Source organism: Sinocyclocheilus rhinocerous, unplaced genomic scaffold (assembly GCF_001515625.1).
Source record: "Sinocyclocheilus rhinocerous isolate Xijiao unplaced genomic scaffold, SAMN03320098_v1.1 scaffold897, whole genome shotgun sequence".
Taxonomy (NCBI): domain Eukaryota; kingdom Metazoa; phylum Chordata; class Actinopteri; order Cypriniformes; family Cyprinidae; genus Sinocyclocheilus; species Sinocyclocheilus rhinocerous.
The window spans coordinates 681,196-699,554 of record NW_015649224.1 but is presented as its reverse complement, the minus strand read 5'-3'; the positions used below and the strand labels follow the sequence as shown (position 1 = coordinate 699,554).

At 35.9% G+C, this 18,359-nt stretch overlaps 1 protein-coding gene across 1 annotated transcript in view; it reads right to left on the bottom strand.

Annotated features, from left to right (window-relative positions):
* Positions 1-224: 224 nt before the first annotated feature.
* Positions 225-18,359, bottom strand: part of LOC107710353 (3-hydroxyisobutyrate dehydrogenase, mitochondrial-like) — a 22,327-nt gene continuing 4,192 nt past the window's right edge. Inside the window, exons 4-8 of the mRNA XM_016515103.1 lie at positions 16,512-16,633; positions 7,444-7,577; positions 5,956-6,032; positions 999-1,155; positions 225-900 (exon numbers count right to left, since the gene is read on the bottom strand). Coding sequence (XP_016370589.1) covers positions 712-900; positions 999-1,155; positions 5,956-6,032; positions 7,444-7,577; positions 16,512-16,633 — 679 coding nt within the window. The 3' untranslated portion in view covers positions 225-711. The remainder of the gene's footprint in view (positions 901-998; positions 1,156-5,955; positions 6,033-7,443; positions 7,578-16,511; positions 16,634-18,359) is intronic.

Sequence of the window (18,359 nt, the reverse complement as noted above, 5' to 3'; positions counted from 1 at the left end):
ATGGATTTGTTTCTTACAAACACACATCTTTTCACTTCACAAGAGATTAATTGATGGACTGGAGTCATGTGGATTACTGTGATGTTTTATCAGCTGTTTGGACTCTCATTCTGACGGCACCCATTCACTGTAGAGGATCCATTGGTGAGCAAGTGATGTAATGCTAGATTACTCCAAATCTGTTCCAATGAAAAAACAAACTCATCTACTTCTTGGATGGCCTGAGGAAGAGTAAATTTTCAGCAATTTTTTCTTTTTGTGTGAACTATTCCTTTAATGTAACTATTCAAGAAAAAATGAGGGACTCACTACTTCTTTGTAAAATTTTTCACAGTTTCGATTCAGTTTAAGCAAAACTGAAACAGATGAGGTATGTTTTATGCGTCCTAAAGCATTTCTAGCAGCATCTGATCAGGACCTAAAATCAATTTTGGCTCAGAACTGGCTCGAAGTAGAATGAAATGGAAACGAATAACTGTAAACGTTTGCAGTAAATGTGTTATGTAAGCAAGCTTGAGTAACAGTTTGAACCGGTCATACAGAACTAGTTAAAATGGCTCTGTTTTGAATGTCAACATCAGGCTACAACCTAACAAGAGGTATCAGACTCTTAATGCTACACTCATTAGCTTCAACATACCTGTAACATCCCTTTCAAAATAGACACACATGCATATCAATACTAAACCAGCCAATCATAATGTCTGTTTCTCACGCAGAGTCTGGGTCACTTCCACTTGACCTACTGTACCCCTCCTCTTGTAAAAACTGGAAGACGGAGGAAAAGTCTTTGTTAGAGTAGCCATGAGCGCACATTATGCGGTAGATCTGGTGTGCCAAAGAACCAAGAGGAATTGGGGTCCGGGTACTGGTCGCAGTGCTCTGAGCAAAACCAAGATCCTGTGAACACGTGTTTTATTCAGTTTCGCCTTAAAAGCCGTTTAGACTTGGCGTAAATAAATAAATATGATCAAAAGAAAAAAAATGCTTCCACTTACTTTAGCCATTAGCTTTGTGCCAAAGCCTCCCTGGTAGTTGTTTGCAGACGGCACTCCTTCCATGACACCTGGGACAGGGTTATACTTGTCACTAGACCAACATCGTCCTGAGCTCATGTTCAGAATCTCTGCCAGCAGCTTTGGATCCAAACCCAGTCTGATCAAAAGAGAGAGAAAGGTCAAAGGACAGAGGTCAGACAGACCGCTGACCTTAAAGCTCAGGACCAGATCATCCCTAAGTGGAAAACGGGCCTGGATAATACAGTATTGATATTTAACAGGAGCTGTAGTTCATCATTTTCCACTCTCTCGCTTGTTGTCCCCCACACAAATGCAGGGGTAATAAAACTCTTGACACAAGCAGCTGTCTTATTAATTCGCCCCCACCAATCTGTCCCCCTATAGTAGAAAACAGAGTGACTTCAGTCTTGCATTTAAAGTAGATCTGAGTGAAATGGGCCTTGCTGCTTTATAAATGATTGTGCACCCAAATAACATTGTATAATAAAGAACAAAAGTGGCAAGACAGCAAATACAACACAAAGATTGTGACATTTTCTGAAGAAAGCTGTTGCCATGATGATAAATGCATGGTTGCTAGGCCTTAGCTATGTGGTTGTTAGGGTGTAGTTACAGTAGGTGCTTGTTTACTTGTTTAGTCAAATCTCTACTATATAATGTAAGAAAAATACATGTGCCAAGTTTGTAGAAATATACACTTCATGTTCATGTTGCTTTCATATGGTTTTAAAAATGTTTTGTATTATTTTCAAGAAAAGTTTTGATCTAATCACACTAAAAATGTAATGTAGTAAAGCCATCATGTAAAAAATAACATTTTCCTTACACTTTGAATATTATGAATATTTATGAATATAAAGAATATACATAATACATTAAATATTGTAATATTTATTTTAGCAATATTTATTAAATTACATATATTAAATATGTTTTTGGGAAGTCACTCCAAGTGTCATTTTACAGTCTGAACTATACATAAATTATCTGATAACACAAAACTTTTTTTCTACTAAAAAATCTGAAATTTTGCCAAACTACTTTCTCAAGAGAACAGTCAAGAATCTTGTTCTTTTAATTATGCATTTTTATGCATAATATTTTTCATGATGATGTCAGGATGATTGTCTCAACCTTGACATTTTTGACTTTATGCCCCCAATAATTTTAACTCAGAAACTAAAACAATGCTTAAAGTAGAAACATGTTTAAATAGCATTTTTATGTATGAATTGCATTTTTTCCTGTATATTAGAATAAATGAATAACTAAAACAAAACAGTCACATTACTGATCCAAACACAACTAATAAAAAAAAAAAAACTGTCAACTATAGCAGACTGTTTGCTGAGACAAAAAAAAACATTTTGAAACAAAAAGATGATGAACAGAAGAGGAAAAAGAGGGAAATCTGAGGATGATGTGTAACTGGGCAAAGAGCTGCCGTCTCTTGCTTTAACAAGAACATAAATATGACCACATCAAGAGCGCCTCGACACACACGCGTGTGCGTGCACACTCACGCCGGAGCAGCAGTGGTGGTGAGACAGTAAAGTGCGCTTTTTAGCTTTCTTATGTCTATTAAATTATGATGAGTGTTTAAGGGCAGTTATACAGTAACTCCACCTGTCTCTCATTCAGGGGGCCGCGCCTTAATGTACACACTCACACGCACCAAGACTTTTATAAGTCTATGCAATAATTAAGAAACAAGGACACACAGCTGTGCATAAAAAGCCAATTTCTTTCCCCTTTCTATTATTCCATCCGTCCGTCCCACACTGTCTGTTTTTACAGACTGTTTTGGAAAATTCAATCTCAATAATGTGTGTGTTTGTGAGCAACGCTGTCATTTGACAGTTGTTTTTGGGGGGTTTAATGTCTGTAAACAGCCCACTGACTGACCCCATATCAATCTCCCGTTCTCTCTTGCTCTCACTTTCCCCCTTTATGTCTGTGTCTCTCGGTCTCTTGGGGACAACCGGTGACATATGTTCAACATCGTCCCCTTCTTCCCCCAGCTCACACTCATACACACACGCTCACACTCACACACACGTTCTGGGTCAGTGACTGAAAAGGTTACCGCCTCAACTGCAACCTGGCTTCTCTGCTACAGCACAAGTCACTCTCTCAGCACAAGAAACGACTGTGTGTGTATGAAGGGGAGGCGCCTTAACTGTTAACATGCTAAACTTCATTTTGTATAGCATTTTTTCTGATATTATCCAAACCATTTACACATCAAATTTACATGAAAGAGACACTTTCAAAGGATACTTGTGAAGATTTGGCTGATGAAATCGAGTGTGAAGTGGGTGCAGGTTTTTTAAAATAAAACCATATAATGTCAAAATGTTGACATAATCTGAATTAAATATTGAATTTATTGCAGTAAACATTAATGAGTTATTAACTACTTGTATCTACCAGGGAAGAAATATAAAATGAGATTATTTACCTTTTTTTCCCCCCACAAATTGTAATATTAATGGCAATATTGTTGTCAGAGTTATTGCAAAATAAAATATTAAACTAATATACTTTCTTTTTAATGTTTGTGAAATTGAAATGAATTGAAAACTTTTCAAATGTGGATGTTCTCCATTTTGGCAACAGGGCAAAGTCCTTCATTTTTATTCATTTCCATGAATAGAGTACAAAATTATATAGGCCCAATTTTGTACCCTATTCATGGAAAGTCCTAAAAATACAGTTAAGAACAGAAAGAACAAAAGATACTATAGGAAAGGTGGGAAAACCTTACTGATAATTCTCCATTGTGAGAGATTAATTATTACTCCCGAGCACCCACTTGCTTTCTGGTGGAAAGAGAACATTATAATATCTTCAAATAAGTCAAACAAACATCCTCTTTACATTCTCTATGTGCAGTTTGCTGCAGTGCAGCATGGGAGATTTATGACATCCAGGAACCCAAGGCATCTAAATGAATCTGTATAAGTGCATATGAGATCCTTATATCCCTGAGAAGAGGGATGACATTGCTTCATGCGCACTAGATTCTAAGACTACATTCAAGTAAATATGAATACATATTTCATATGTATAAAGAATATGTTGATGTGTTGACTCCAACCTATTGGAGCAACACTGACAAGCAACACTGACAAGCAATATGCTCTGATATAATTTCCCCTTCTTCTCAAAGGATACTTGTGAAGATTTGGCTGATGAAATCGAGTGTGAAGTGGGTGCAGGTTAATACCACGAGGGAAAGGAAAACAGATGTGAGAATCTAGTTAAACAGGATGGGTAAATTACAGTTAAAGAAAAAGGAAAGGAAGAAATAAACTAGAGTCGTTTGATGTTTGATCACTGCATTAGAAGGGGGACCCATTTTGTTAAAGACTTATGTTTATACACTATGCTTCTTGTTCTCATTTCAACTTCATCAAACCCCGGTGCTCTCAGGATTATAAACACAGTCTTATAAGCAAACACACACAGGCCACAATTTTATTAATGTCTTTAAGAGGCAACAAACGAGTTTATTACCAAATGTCAATTATCTTTTTAAACATCTGTACACAGGCTGTGTGTGTGTGAGGGTGCTTGTGTGGTGGATGAACTTTCAAAGCCTCTCAATTATGTGTATGTGGCATCATTCTCATTCTCAGTTGTAGCTACTGGTCTTAAAGTGTAGACAGCAGCATATGCATGCATAAGTGAAGATAGATGGAGAGAGAGAGCGAAAGGGGAGATAACTGTCATTTGGGGACACTTCTTTTCCAAGCGAAACATCACATATGACCAGAGATATCCAGCACTCGTTGGGAAGAAAATTAAGTAAAGGGCCTTTTTCTACAAAGAGGGTACAATTTGGTGTCTCATTAGTCTTTTAAAACATTAGAGCCAAAAATCCCATGTTTACAAAACTTGCAATCTCCAATTAATGGAGAATAAATATATAACTACATATTTCATATGTATAAAGAATATGTTGATGTGTTGACTCCAACCTATTGGAGCAACACTGACAAGCAACACTGACAAGCAATATGCTCTGATATAATTTCCCCTTCTTCTCACTATAACATATATTTTTAAAAAAAAGTACTACATTCATCAGTAATAATAGGAAGAGAAGATACTGCCTACACATTTTCACAGGATGTTTTTTAAACACAATGAAATAAGAACTAACTCCTTTTAGCTTCAAACAAAACAGCACATGATGATCAGTTACAGTTACAGAGTTATAGTGTCCGTCATCACTGTTGTCAAACGTGGTGCACCGAATGAGCTGAATAAATGAAATGAGATTTGAGAGCAACAGTGGATGGCAAGATTTTCAGTGAACACAGTTAAAGTCACGTCACTAAAACAAAGCGTTTGAGACAGAAGGTCAAAATAAAAAGAAAATAATTTTTTGCAAATATAAATATATGTACTTACTAATAAGTAGAGTGAACCTTATATATATATTTTTTTTCTAATTTAAATAAAAAAGTAATGACATGGCCCCTTTACATTTCAGTCTGCTTCTCATACAAAGCAATCGTGTGGCAGTTTGAAACTAGAGCAGGGGACATATGAACTACTTTTTAATACTTTTTTTTTTTCATTTTTTGAGCTAGAGAGCACCCTCATTCACACACACACACACACACACACACACGTTTACTTAGCTATCTAAATGGGGACATTACATAAACTTCTATTGTTTTTATATACAGATAGTTATACACTTTTTAACCTAAACCCACCCCTAACCCTCACAGAAAACTTTCTGCATTTTTAAAATTTCAAAAAAAACTTTGTTTACTTTATTTTTACACCAATTTTACAAAAGAGGACGTCCTCAAATGGAGGATTTTGGCGATTTTGGCAGGTTTTGCTCACTTTTGGGGACAAATTTGTCCCCAAAATATGGTTAAGTAAGTACACGCGCACACACACACACAATCGTCACCTAATTCCGAGGTTCATGGTCTCTGCTGTACCAATCATGCCAATTGCTAACAGCATGTTGTTGCAGATTTTCGCTGCCTGAAATAGAAAATTGCAAAACATCAGTTCAGCCACAGAAGTAATTTAATTTAAAGGTTTTGTAGTAACCTTTTAATGACTGTACATAAGGAATTTGTTATGCACCACATAGTCCTTAGAGTGTTCCTTTAAATGGGTCATATCATGAATAATCAAATCTTTTTAGGATACTATGAATACATACTGTAACTTTCAGAAGTTAGTGGGTTAAAATGATCATAATATGGTAACAAAGCTACAGCAACTTGGACATAACACAGATGAACACATCAACACATGACATTTACATGTCAAAGACATCTATAGTACTGTCACCTACCAGTGTCAAAGACACTTCAGAAACTTGACACAGGATAGATGTTTTTGGCAGAAAAGCTAACAATATAACAATATAAAAGCGAAATGAGGGAAATGAAGTTTGCCAGCGTTTGAAATGAGTGGCAAGTTTACTTTTTAAAAAGCTCTTATTTTAGACTGATCTTAACAGATTAATGTGTTTGAACAGAGCATGCTGGGAAAAAAAAACACTTGGGCATTTTAGAACATGATATGATGCCAAAAAATGTCATGGTCATACCATGGTTTTCTATGAAGTTCCATTGATGTCACCATCTCTAGAATGTATAAATGATTACCCAGCTAAAGGACATTCATGTTTGCTTGTATTTACCTGTCCACTTCCCACTTGGCCACAGTACACTACATTTGCTCCCATACATGTTAGCAGCTCCTGGGCAGCATTAAATTCCTCCTCAACTCCGCCCACCATGAAGGTGAGTTTAGCCAGACTGGCAGCACCAACACCTGGACAAAACACAGTCACGCTTTGAAAAATCATAGTACAATGTGCACAGAATCACTAAATTGTCAGTTTTCAGTGTGTATATCTGTAAGTGCTGTGGTGGTACCATTATAATGATGGCATCAAGACAGTTATGTCAAAGTACTAAACTAAACTAAAAATTATTTACATCTTACACCAAAGTAGTTCAAAGTATGTTATGGCACATGTCAACATGGTACAAAAACAACAACAACTACAACAACATTACTGGCATATTACATGTTCAAAGATCCAAAGTTTTCCAAAGATTGTGATCATCATTTCTTTCTACAGTTATTGTACAACTGAGAAGCATTATAAATGACTAAATGTAACCTTCTAATTTAACTTAAGCAGGTCAGGATTTATTTTTAAAAAGCTCTTATTTTAGACTGATCTTAACAGATTAATGTGTTTGAACAGAGCATGCTGGGAAAAAAAAACACTTGGGCATTTTAGAACATGATATGATGCCAAAAAATGTCATGGTCATACCATGGTTTTCTATGAAGTTCCATTGATGTCACCATCTCTAGAATGTATAAATGATTACCCAGCTAAAGGACATTCATGTTTGCTTGTATTTACCTGTCCACTTCCCACTTGGCCACAGTACACTACATTTGCTCCCATACATGTTAGCAGCTCCTGGGCAGCATTAAATTCCTCCTCAACTCCGCCCACCATGAAGGTGAGTTTAGCCAGACTGGCAGCACCAACACCTGGACAAAACACAGTCACGCTTTGAAAAATCATAGTACAATGTGCACAGAATCACTAAATTGTCAGTTTTCAGTGTGTATATCTGTAAGTGCTGTGGTGGTACCATTATAATGATGGCATCAAGACAGTTATGTCAAAGTACTAAACTAAACTAAAAATTATTTACATCTTACACCAAAGTAGTTCAAAGTATGTTATGGCACATGTCAACATGGTACAAAAACAACAACAACTACAACAACATTACTGGCATATTACATGTTCAAAGATCCAAAGTTTTCCAAAGATTGTGATCATCATTTCTTTCTACAGTTATTGTACAACTGAGAAGCATTATAAATGACTAAATGTAACCTTCTAATTTAACTTAAGCAGGTCAGGATTTAGTCAACAGCGTATGTGTGTATGTGTGTGTGTGTGTGTGTGTGTGTGTTTTGGGGCAGAGGAGGGTATTAATAAGCTGTCTGGCACCAGCAGGACAACATTTGAGTGTTTGCCTTTAAAAGCCGATTGTCCAAATCATCCTTCACAACTCTCTGAGGACAAGGACCTATTGTCCTCCTCCCCACAAACACATACACTTGCGTACGACAGCTGTGCCTAAAGCGACACTCCTCCCCCTAAGTGAACACGCCCCCTGGGGTATGAGTGACAGCTCTAAGGGGTAATTAACTTTACACTTTATCATGTTCAATTAAGCGCCACGCCTTAAGAGGACCAAGCGTGGCCAATCACGTTAAAGCGTGCCATGTTCTACATGGGAGGGGTGCTTTCAACGCTGCTGACATAGATATGTGTGTCCGGGGATTTGCCCGATTAGAATGCAATTAAAGCAATAAAATTGGCCAGAATATCTTTTTTTAAAGATTAAAACCTCATCTGCTGCACTGAAATCCCTAATATCCACATAAATACACGAATCCAATGTATCCAAATTTATATCACACACTGGACACAATATGATCTAGAAAAAAAGCACGCAGTGCTTTGAGGTGAGTGGTCTGTTTGTGTGTGTCAACACTAATGAATAAGCTGTTTATACTGAGAAGCTAATAATGCTGAAGTTAATTATTAAAGGCCAAGAGAAAAGAGCTGATGCAAGATAGATCGTGTGAAACAGAGATAAAGAGAGTGAGAGAGAGAAAGGAAAAGAGAGACTTTATGACTTCCCCTGTATTGATTTTAGCCGTACTTATCCATCATCAAAAATACTCTCATTGGCTCAGCGTGTCTGTCATTTCCCTTACGCTACGTAGCATCTTGAAGAATAAACGCGTGTGTGCTTGTTTTGTTTATCCGTAAACAAGCATTAGTATGCAGTTTGACTTTAAAAATGTGCATGTTTTTTTTTATTAAACTGGTTTATCACATTTAATGAATACATCACATTAGCATATTTACAATGCTAATAGTAATGCAAGAGCAATATGAAAATGCAGAAAGAGACCTAAAAATAAAACTACAAAAATCACCCCAAAGGATGAATGTAATAATGTAGCTCTTTGAAATACTTGATTCTGATTAGTCAACTGCAGCAATCTGTGGTCAAACTTTTGTTTAATGTCCTATGAACTATGTAATTAAAACTATGTATTTGTCTCCGGCAATGTTAGTTTCATATTGAGACTTATAATAAAATAATAAAATAATGTCAACTGAAATCTATGTTTAATTTCTTTACATTGCATTGTTGAACTTGTGTATTTATTCAGTTATTTAATAAGAGATATAAAAGCTGGTCATTATTGCAAAATAAACCGATGATCCCACACTTATCATTAGGCCTAATCTAATCAAATCTATATCTAATCCATTTCCACAATTTTTTGCAGTTTTTTTTTTTTTTTTGGTCAAAGATCTGTGAAATTGGTTTAAAAAAGTTAAAATGTGTTAAGCTGACCTGAGTAGCTCTTATTAGTAGCTGAAAACCCAAATCAGGTTAGCAAAACTACTCACAAGTAAACAAGTAACAAGTAAAAAATCAAATCTACTTTAGACTAAAAGACTAAGTCTATAACAGAAACCCACATGGACGTGAGCTCTGACGGAGACGTACGCAGTTGTTTGTGGTGTCAGGTACCACAAACTCTCTTTACAAACACGCAAAACAAAAACAAAAAAGCCACTTAGGGCTTTAAGCGCTTTTTAAAACAACAAAACATTTCATCAGTGGCAAAGTTACATTAAACTACATTTGTGGATCTGGGCCTCTTTTCCCAGGCAAAGCGAGATGGTGGAGCTTAAACCACCTCATCGAGCATGTAGATCTCAGTCAGAGCCTTTATTGTGTGTAAATAAAAACCCCATGCAAACCTCTTGTCGTCTTTCTACAAGCCTCTAGAACTGCTGACAGTAATAAAGACTCTAAATGACGAAATCAGTTCTTTTTTTCAGCCCTCCCCACCAGACGCATACACAAACACACTTGTCCTTTTTGCAATCTATCAGCTAGCCTCCTGAGCTGATCAATAACTTTCTTTTTGACTGTAAAAAGACCAGCATTGATCGCAAACAGACAATAGGGATTCGAAAGCGATTGTCTCTCTAAACGCCTGCGCTGGCAGAGCATTAAAGAGATCTCGAGAGAACATTCTAGGAACCGTTCTTATTGTGTTTCCGATATCAGAAACACTGCTGTAAAAACATTAGGTAAACCTCGATAAAATAGACACTATATCAGAGAATGTCAATGATTCATTCTGTTTACGATCAAAGCTATATTTGTCCATATTGGATAATCAGGCCAGTAAATGCATACAGTACTCATGCCACCTAAACTCCTTGAACTTGATGAGCCAATTTAGTTTTTCTCATGCTGTACTGAACATCTAAAGAAATCACCTATAAAAATGGAAATTCTGTCATAATTTACTTGCCCTCAAGTTGTTGCAAAACAATATAACTTACTTTCTTCTGTGGAACACAAATGAAGATATTTTGAAGATGTTGTTGTGTAATGAAAGTCAATGGGGTCCAAAACAACAACACTGTATAAATAATTTTAAAAAAAACACTAACATATAGGGTGTTTTTTAGGATTGTGATTTAAAATGAGATTTTAAAAAGGGCTGTTAAATGGCTGTAAAATGTAAACACAAAAATGTTGTTATGATGTCAATAAGAATATACAATAAAAATTATTATTATCATTATTACTACTACTACTACTACTACTACTTCTTAAACAAAATAAGAAATATTACAATTGTAATACTTATTGTAATAATGAATAATAATTTATTTTAGAATACAACTGTAAAATTACAATAATAATATTTATGACTTTAAATATTAGTATTGTATTTAAAGCACAGAGAGGCCATAAAGCTTCTGTTTTGTTGAGAACAGACGGTTTACAAGTGATTCTGATTACAAGTTTGGGAAGATTATCGGCGCAATCGCGTCCTAAATGCATGTCTTAAGCGACTTCGCAATTTGATAATCTCACTAAGCCATAATTGCATTTTCAGTTTTGTTTCAATTAATTCATACAGCCCTACTGACACATTTTTCAAAATATCCTCTTTTGTGTTTCACAGAAGAAAGAAAGTCATACACGCTATGAGTGAGTAAATGATGGCAGAGATTTCATTTTTGGGTGAACTATGCCTTTAAGAAACTTTTTTTTGGTTTTTGATGCAGTGGGAACGTTCATACTACAGGAACAAACATATTTACTAGCTTCATGTGGCTAAACCTATAATTACGACCAAAAGGAGATATTTTCTCAGACAAATTAAAACACCAAGCAAACTTAATACACTTCTTTTTGCATATATAAAAACACACACACGAGAACTTCACACAGATTAATAGTTTCTACGCCAGCAGCCCTAATGTGGCATACTGACAGGTTCACAGAGGCAAAAGAGTTTACAAGCCACCACACAGAAACAAATGCAAACCTTCACACGGTCACGAGAGAGTCTTGCACAAATGATCTTCATCATTCAGATAAGCAGGACTTTAATCACCGCCATCGTCACCCTCATTCTCGCCACACGACCGCATGGTCCCTTTGAGTGTCGACAACAAGTGAAGAATGATCTGGAATCAATGATCTCCCAGGCCAGGAGCCATCAGTATATCGGCTCCTAAGAATGCTGATTAGTGGCCCTTCACACATGCACATGTTTGTCGAATAGCACCATCATCAGCATTATAAAATTATCCATAATTGAGGACTTAAAAGCTGCTTAACAGCACTCATCTTATGGATGATGGTTACACATTTACACACAAACACACACACTTTTGTGACCCACAGTGACTGTTTAAAGTGGGAGAGGGGGGTTTTGAATGACAGTTCCTCAACAGGGGGCATAAGTGCATACCAGATGACATCGGAAAATGATGGACAGCTTTTCATTCACTTCTTAGTGCAGCAATCATATACACATCAGACTGTGCAGACACAGACAAAAAACAGGTCTTAATACCTTAATCTAAAGTCTTAAAATTGCTTTATATCATAATATCTGATATTTCTTTCCTGCTCAGACTCAACATTATAAACACACACGCACACACTGCTATAAAAGTCCCGGTTAGACAGCTGCTATGGGTCTGTTTCCATCTGGAGTTCAGGACAGACACCGTCCACCCCCTTCACACACGTCTCACAGTCCCTGGCCTTCCCAGCGAGGATCTTGTTATGTTAATTCCTCTGTCACTCACCTATCTATCAGGCAGTCTCTTCCTCCCCCTCCTGCTCCGGCCGACAGAGGGCAGAGATATTAATGAGCATGCTCACAGCGTCCAAAATCAGCACGGGGAAAGCTGATCTACATTAGGACATATCTGGGGTCCCACCTCTCCATGAGTGATCTTGTTTCTGGTCAATCTAAAATCCAGATTTTCTATTGTGAAGGGGCATCTGCTGTCCCGTCAAGTTATCCTACAGTTTTGAGTGAGTAATGTTAATGCTATCAGCTAACAACGTAACAGACTTTATTAACGCTGTAGCTACGAAACATGAAAACTCTTATCAGATTCACACACATTATGTTTTACATAAAAATAAGAGGGGACAGGGCATGCCATTTATGCTGAAACACGCATAATACACCTATATAAAATTGGTTCAAAAGGTTATTCCATTATAAACACATTTGAAATAATTATTTTATATATATAAGCACAGAAAATTATTTTCAAAAATAAAAAGTTTAAAATGTTTTGCTAATTCATTATAGAGAAATTTATTAAGAGAGTTCAGAGTTCAGATGCAAAAGCCTCTAAGTGCCATCTGAAATTTTCTTCTAAAATTTAACTTTTTTTCTCAGGCTCCTATGATAATGTGCAGTCATTTCACTTTAAAGGCAATGAAAAGAACTATTCATTGCAATTAAAGTGAAACTACTGAACCTACACATAAGAGCCTGAGAAAAAAAAAGCTCATTTTAAAAGAACATTTCAGATGGCAAAATTTCAGGCTTTTGCATCTGAACTCTTCAAATACATTTTGGCAGACCCTATAACAACAACAATAACAATAAATAATAATAATAATAATAATATATTTTTAAATATTAAAATTTTCTATATATAATGCAAAAATAATAAATATAAAATAATAATAATCATAATAAAATAATACAGGTATAAATCAGACAGACACTAATTTTATTACATATATTATATAAATCAGTTTATCTATTATTATTTGCATGGATTGGCAACTAGGCTAATTTCTGAAATTATGTAGTAAGAGAACATTTTGTCCATTGTTGTAAATGTTTGTGTTATTAAAAGTAAAATAAAGATTTAAAAATGACAGCCCTTTTCATTATTATATATGCCACAATAATAATAATTTGTAAAATTAATATGTACATTTTCAGTATATAATAAAATTGACATACATATTACCTACAATAAACTTTTAGGCACGAGACATCATTGCTATGTAGGAAAATCATATTTTAAAATATATTTAACAGTCAAAACTGCTCTTACTAAAGCACTCATTTTATAATAAAATCTAAATATTATTTTCAAGTCTGTTTGGTCATGTGAGGGACTTGACACATTAACACATGCACTTTAAATTTCTAATGCATTTTGAAAGGACCATCTGAAAGCCTGAGATTGTCATTTTCTCCTTTATTAGCACTGATCTCCATATGGGCCTGATGGGTGAAGGCAGGGTGAAAGCTGTTCCATCGAGACAGCTCATGCATGCAGGCTGTTAGATTAGTGATAATAAATGAGAAGAGAGAAGAAAAGAAGATAACTTCACATATTCAGAAAGGGCCTAAAATTACGTCAAGGAAAACAAAGGGGAGTTTAAATGTAAAACGCAAATATGGCAAGTGACCACATTAGAAAAATATACATTATGAGTTACATACTTTAGTAAATACCACACTGACTTGAGGTTAAGACACCGTGAGAGCAATGCACTAACACGGCACTACAAAACACAAACAAAACCAGATTTAACCCAGTCCCACCACACACAAAACTGTGACACAAATGCTCTCTCGCACAGAAAGCCGAAGTTTTCCCACCGTGAGCTTCATAGTGAGAGTGAGCGACAGCATGGCCGCAATCTCAGCAAAAACCGAGGAATGTGGGTAATTACTGTTAACTAGTCAAGCACTTGTTAGACGCAGCAATGGCCACACACCCCACGTTTCAGAGCGTGTGACGTTAGCCGGGGGTTTGTTGTGGGTCCAATTCTGCAACAGCAGACAGTGAGGTTTGTGCCTTTGATTTTATTACAAATCTACGCAAAAAAAGACAAAGAGAGCGAAAAAGAGAGAGAGACAGAGAGTTTGTTCGTCATTTTACGAGTGTATTATTTGAGAAACACAGTCTGATGTGCCAAACCTTAGTGACGCACAGAGAGAGGAACACAAAACCGAGAGTATAACATTATTTCAAAAGAAAATCAGCTTTAAAAAATACAACATGATCTCACACACACACACACACTTGCAAATTCTCCTTTCCACAACAGAGAGCTTATATGAGAGGCTAGGAGATGGGAGATTGCTGAAAACAGACACAATGGTGTCATGATGGCTGGAGTGCCACCTTCTGGACACTCTGTTTATTTAAGTAATAGTGCTGCTGTATTTTGTAATATGGTCTGATAAATGCTTCTCACAGACCTGAAAAACATGTGAAGGCTGATTATTTGGGCTATGAGAAACGATCTATTGCCCCGCACTACTGATAAATATAAACCCTCTCTTAATGTTCAGGTCATAATCTATTGTTTATGTGTACAATGCTTGGATTCATTGAATGTTGAGTGCTTCATTCTATTTTAGTGTTGTATTTTTGATCTGATATTACTTATTATGTGGTCTATAAAATACATTTGAACTGACTTTGGCTTTTTTCTGCCAAATGAACAGGCATAGGAGGGACAGATAAGAAAAACCAAATAAGTAAATACAACAACAATAATAATAATAATAATAATAAATCCCAAATTTTGCCTTCCCGAAAAGTTTTAAAGGGATAGTTTACCCCAAAATGTAATGGGTTTTCATTTGTATACATTTCTGTGGAAAACAAAAAGAGGCATCTTAAATAATGTAGTGATTGCTCTTGTCTATGCAATTACAATAAGCAGGCAATGAAAAAGATAATAAATTAATAATGGCTTAATACGTCAATTAATATGCCATTTCTCTGCAAAAGGCTATTTTATGGCTTCCAGGGTCTTGGAAAATAGTGCACCTATTTTTGTCACCTTTGAGCTTTTTAGTCCCCATTCACTTTCATTACAGTATATTGAAAAGAGTGACCAGATTATTAAAGAAATCATAAGGGTTCAGAATGGCAAAGGCTGAGTGAATAATAACAATAAAAATAACATTTTTCTTTTTGGATGAAGTATTTCTTTAAATCTCAAACACATTTTTTTGGCAATATTTTGCATTATGATTTTTTTTTTATATTATTTTAATTTTGCAAAAAAGTTTTGTTACAAGTCTCTGAGTCATTCATTTGGCTTCCATCCAAAAGGAAAGAAGGACATAATCTGAAGAAAATGGTAAATTGTCACCGCTAAAATGTTAAGGAAGGGTTAGATCACAATCTAGTCCAAAGGCTTGAGCACATACACCCATTCACTTTTTTATAGCTTAGTCCACACACAGGCTCTTTAAAATCTTGTCTGCACTACAGACGCCAATCGGTAAACATACATCCAGCAAACCTTTAATACCTGAGGAGTTTCCCCACTCACACAACTTGTGCATCTTAAAAACGTGCTTGTCCAGGACAGATTTTCAGCTCTTTATGGTCTTTTATCTACTTGAAAGGCCCTGGCACTGGGAAAGTCAACATTAAAGCTCCATCAAAGTGAAAGCTACTGACAGCGCTGTCCTCCATAACGGCTCAGGCCATTAAAGGCCCTGTCACAGAGCCTTCCCAGAGAATCTGCATAATATAACGGGAGTGTGTTTGTGTTTCTGGAAAATTGTAGGTTTCTTTGTCTCAATTAACTCTACAGGAAATTATTCTGCTACACTGACACTGAGGTAAACAAATACAAACCTAAATTCAAACATTAATGTGCAATAAAAGGGACTATAATTACCTTATAAATGAAAAAAAAAAATTTTAATGAAAGAAATGACAGAATTCACACTTCCTGAGTTTGTGTTGCAATATCTAACTTATCTGTGACAGAGCATTAGCCATAGGAACAAGCATCTATAGGTAGGAAATTAAAATGAGTAATAAAAAAAAAAGCTGACAAACTGAGACACGTTCAGCACATCTGTGAACCTACAGACCACAATAAAAGCCTTAGTGAGAACACAGTTCCATCATTAAACAACACGTAACACTGTAATTGCATCTCCACAGTGAGCACTTCCAAGAAATTTAAACAATGTGATCTTGTCAATCAAACTGAGCGAATATATTACGTCAATGGTAATAAGAGGTTGTTTTCAGGTTGGTCATACCTCCTGACACCGGAGCATCCATGAACACTGCACCCATCTTCTCAGCAGCAACAGCCATCTCTTTGGACACTGCAGGGTCGATGGTGCTGGAGTCAATCAGAAGGGTGCCTTTTTTTATCTTCCTTAAGGAAAGGGCAAAATCACAGAACAGAACATCATAACAAGAAGCCCAGGAATATTTTAATCAGCCTAAACTGTTATGAAATCCAAATTAGACGTGTTACTATGTTTTATATTTATTGCTTAAAGATAATAAAAAGAAAAGATAATGTAAAAGATGCACTGGGATCAGCATTTATAGAAATTCTAAACTCTATTGGGGTTAGACAACACGTGTCAGGACCTACTCATTGTCATAATCATACTTTAGATTTAATACTATCACATGGAATTGATGTCAATGGCATTGAAATTCTGCAGCAGAGTGATGATATATCAGATTATTTTATAGTCTTGTGTATACTCCATATAGCTAAAGCTGCAAACTCAACTCCATGTTACAAATATGGTAGAACCATCACTTCTACAACAAAAGACTGCTTTGTAAATAATCTTCCTGATTTGTCTCAATTCCCCAGAATATCCAATAGCTCAGAAAAACTTGAAGGTGCAACAGAAACTATTGACTCTCTCTTTTCTAGCACTTTAGACACTGTTGCTCCTTTATGCTTAAAGAACATTAAGGAAAACAGTCAGCCACCGTGGTATAATGAGTACACTCGCGCCCTAAAGAGAGCAGCCCGGAAAATGGGAGCACCTGGAAGAAAACAAAACTAGAGGTATTTCTTATTGCATAGAGGGAAAGAACTTCTACATACAGAAAAGCCTTAAAAACTGCTAGATCTTCATACTTTTCGTCTCTTTTAGAAAAAAACTAACACAACCCCAGGTATTTATTCAATACCATGGCTAAATTAACGAAAAATAAAGCATCAGCAGGCATAGACATTTCCCAACAGCACAGCAGTAATGACTTTATGAACTTCTTTAATTCCAAGACTGATACTATTATAGATAAAATTATAACCATGTAGCCGTCAGCTACAGTATTGCATCAGACAGTGCACTATAGATTCCCTGAGAAACAATTCCACTCATTCTCTTCTATAGGACAGGAAGAATTGTATACACTTGTTAAATCATCTAAACCAACAACATGTATGTTAGACCCTATACCATCTAAGCTACTAAAAGAGGTGCTTCCAGAAGTCATAGATCCTCTTCTGAGGGATACTCTTCTCCTCTTTCTTTGCGGCCCGACGAAACATACCAATTCGCAAAACTAATGTAATGCATTGTTGATATAAAAAAACTGGATGACTAGTAATTTCATACTGCTTAATTCTGCATGTAATAATCTAGAACACTGTCTAACACTTAATGGCTGTGCTGTCAATTCTTCGTCATCAGTTAGGAACCTAGGTGTGCTATTTGATAGCAATCTTTCCTTTGAAAACCATGTTTCATTTGTAAAATTGCATTTTTTGATGTTGCTAAAAAGAACATTATTTTGTGTATTTGGTGTAATGAAATGTGTTTATGCGGTTTAAGATTAAAAAAAACATTATTTTCCACATACTGTACATTATTGTTTCTCCTCTAGTGACGAGACAAAAACATTAAAACCCATTATAAACGAGGCATTTGTTGCATCCAGTGGGGACATAATTACGGATTATAATGACTTATACTGTCATTTTACGCGTTGCGTTGCATCGCGGCGCGTAAACATAAAACCATGTCTGTATTTGTGATCGGAGAAATGACAAACAACAAGCGCTACTCTACACTGCTCAAAACTCACGTTTGAATCGTCAGTGGCAAATTCTTTAAATATAAAAAAACGTA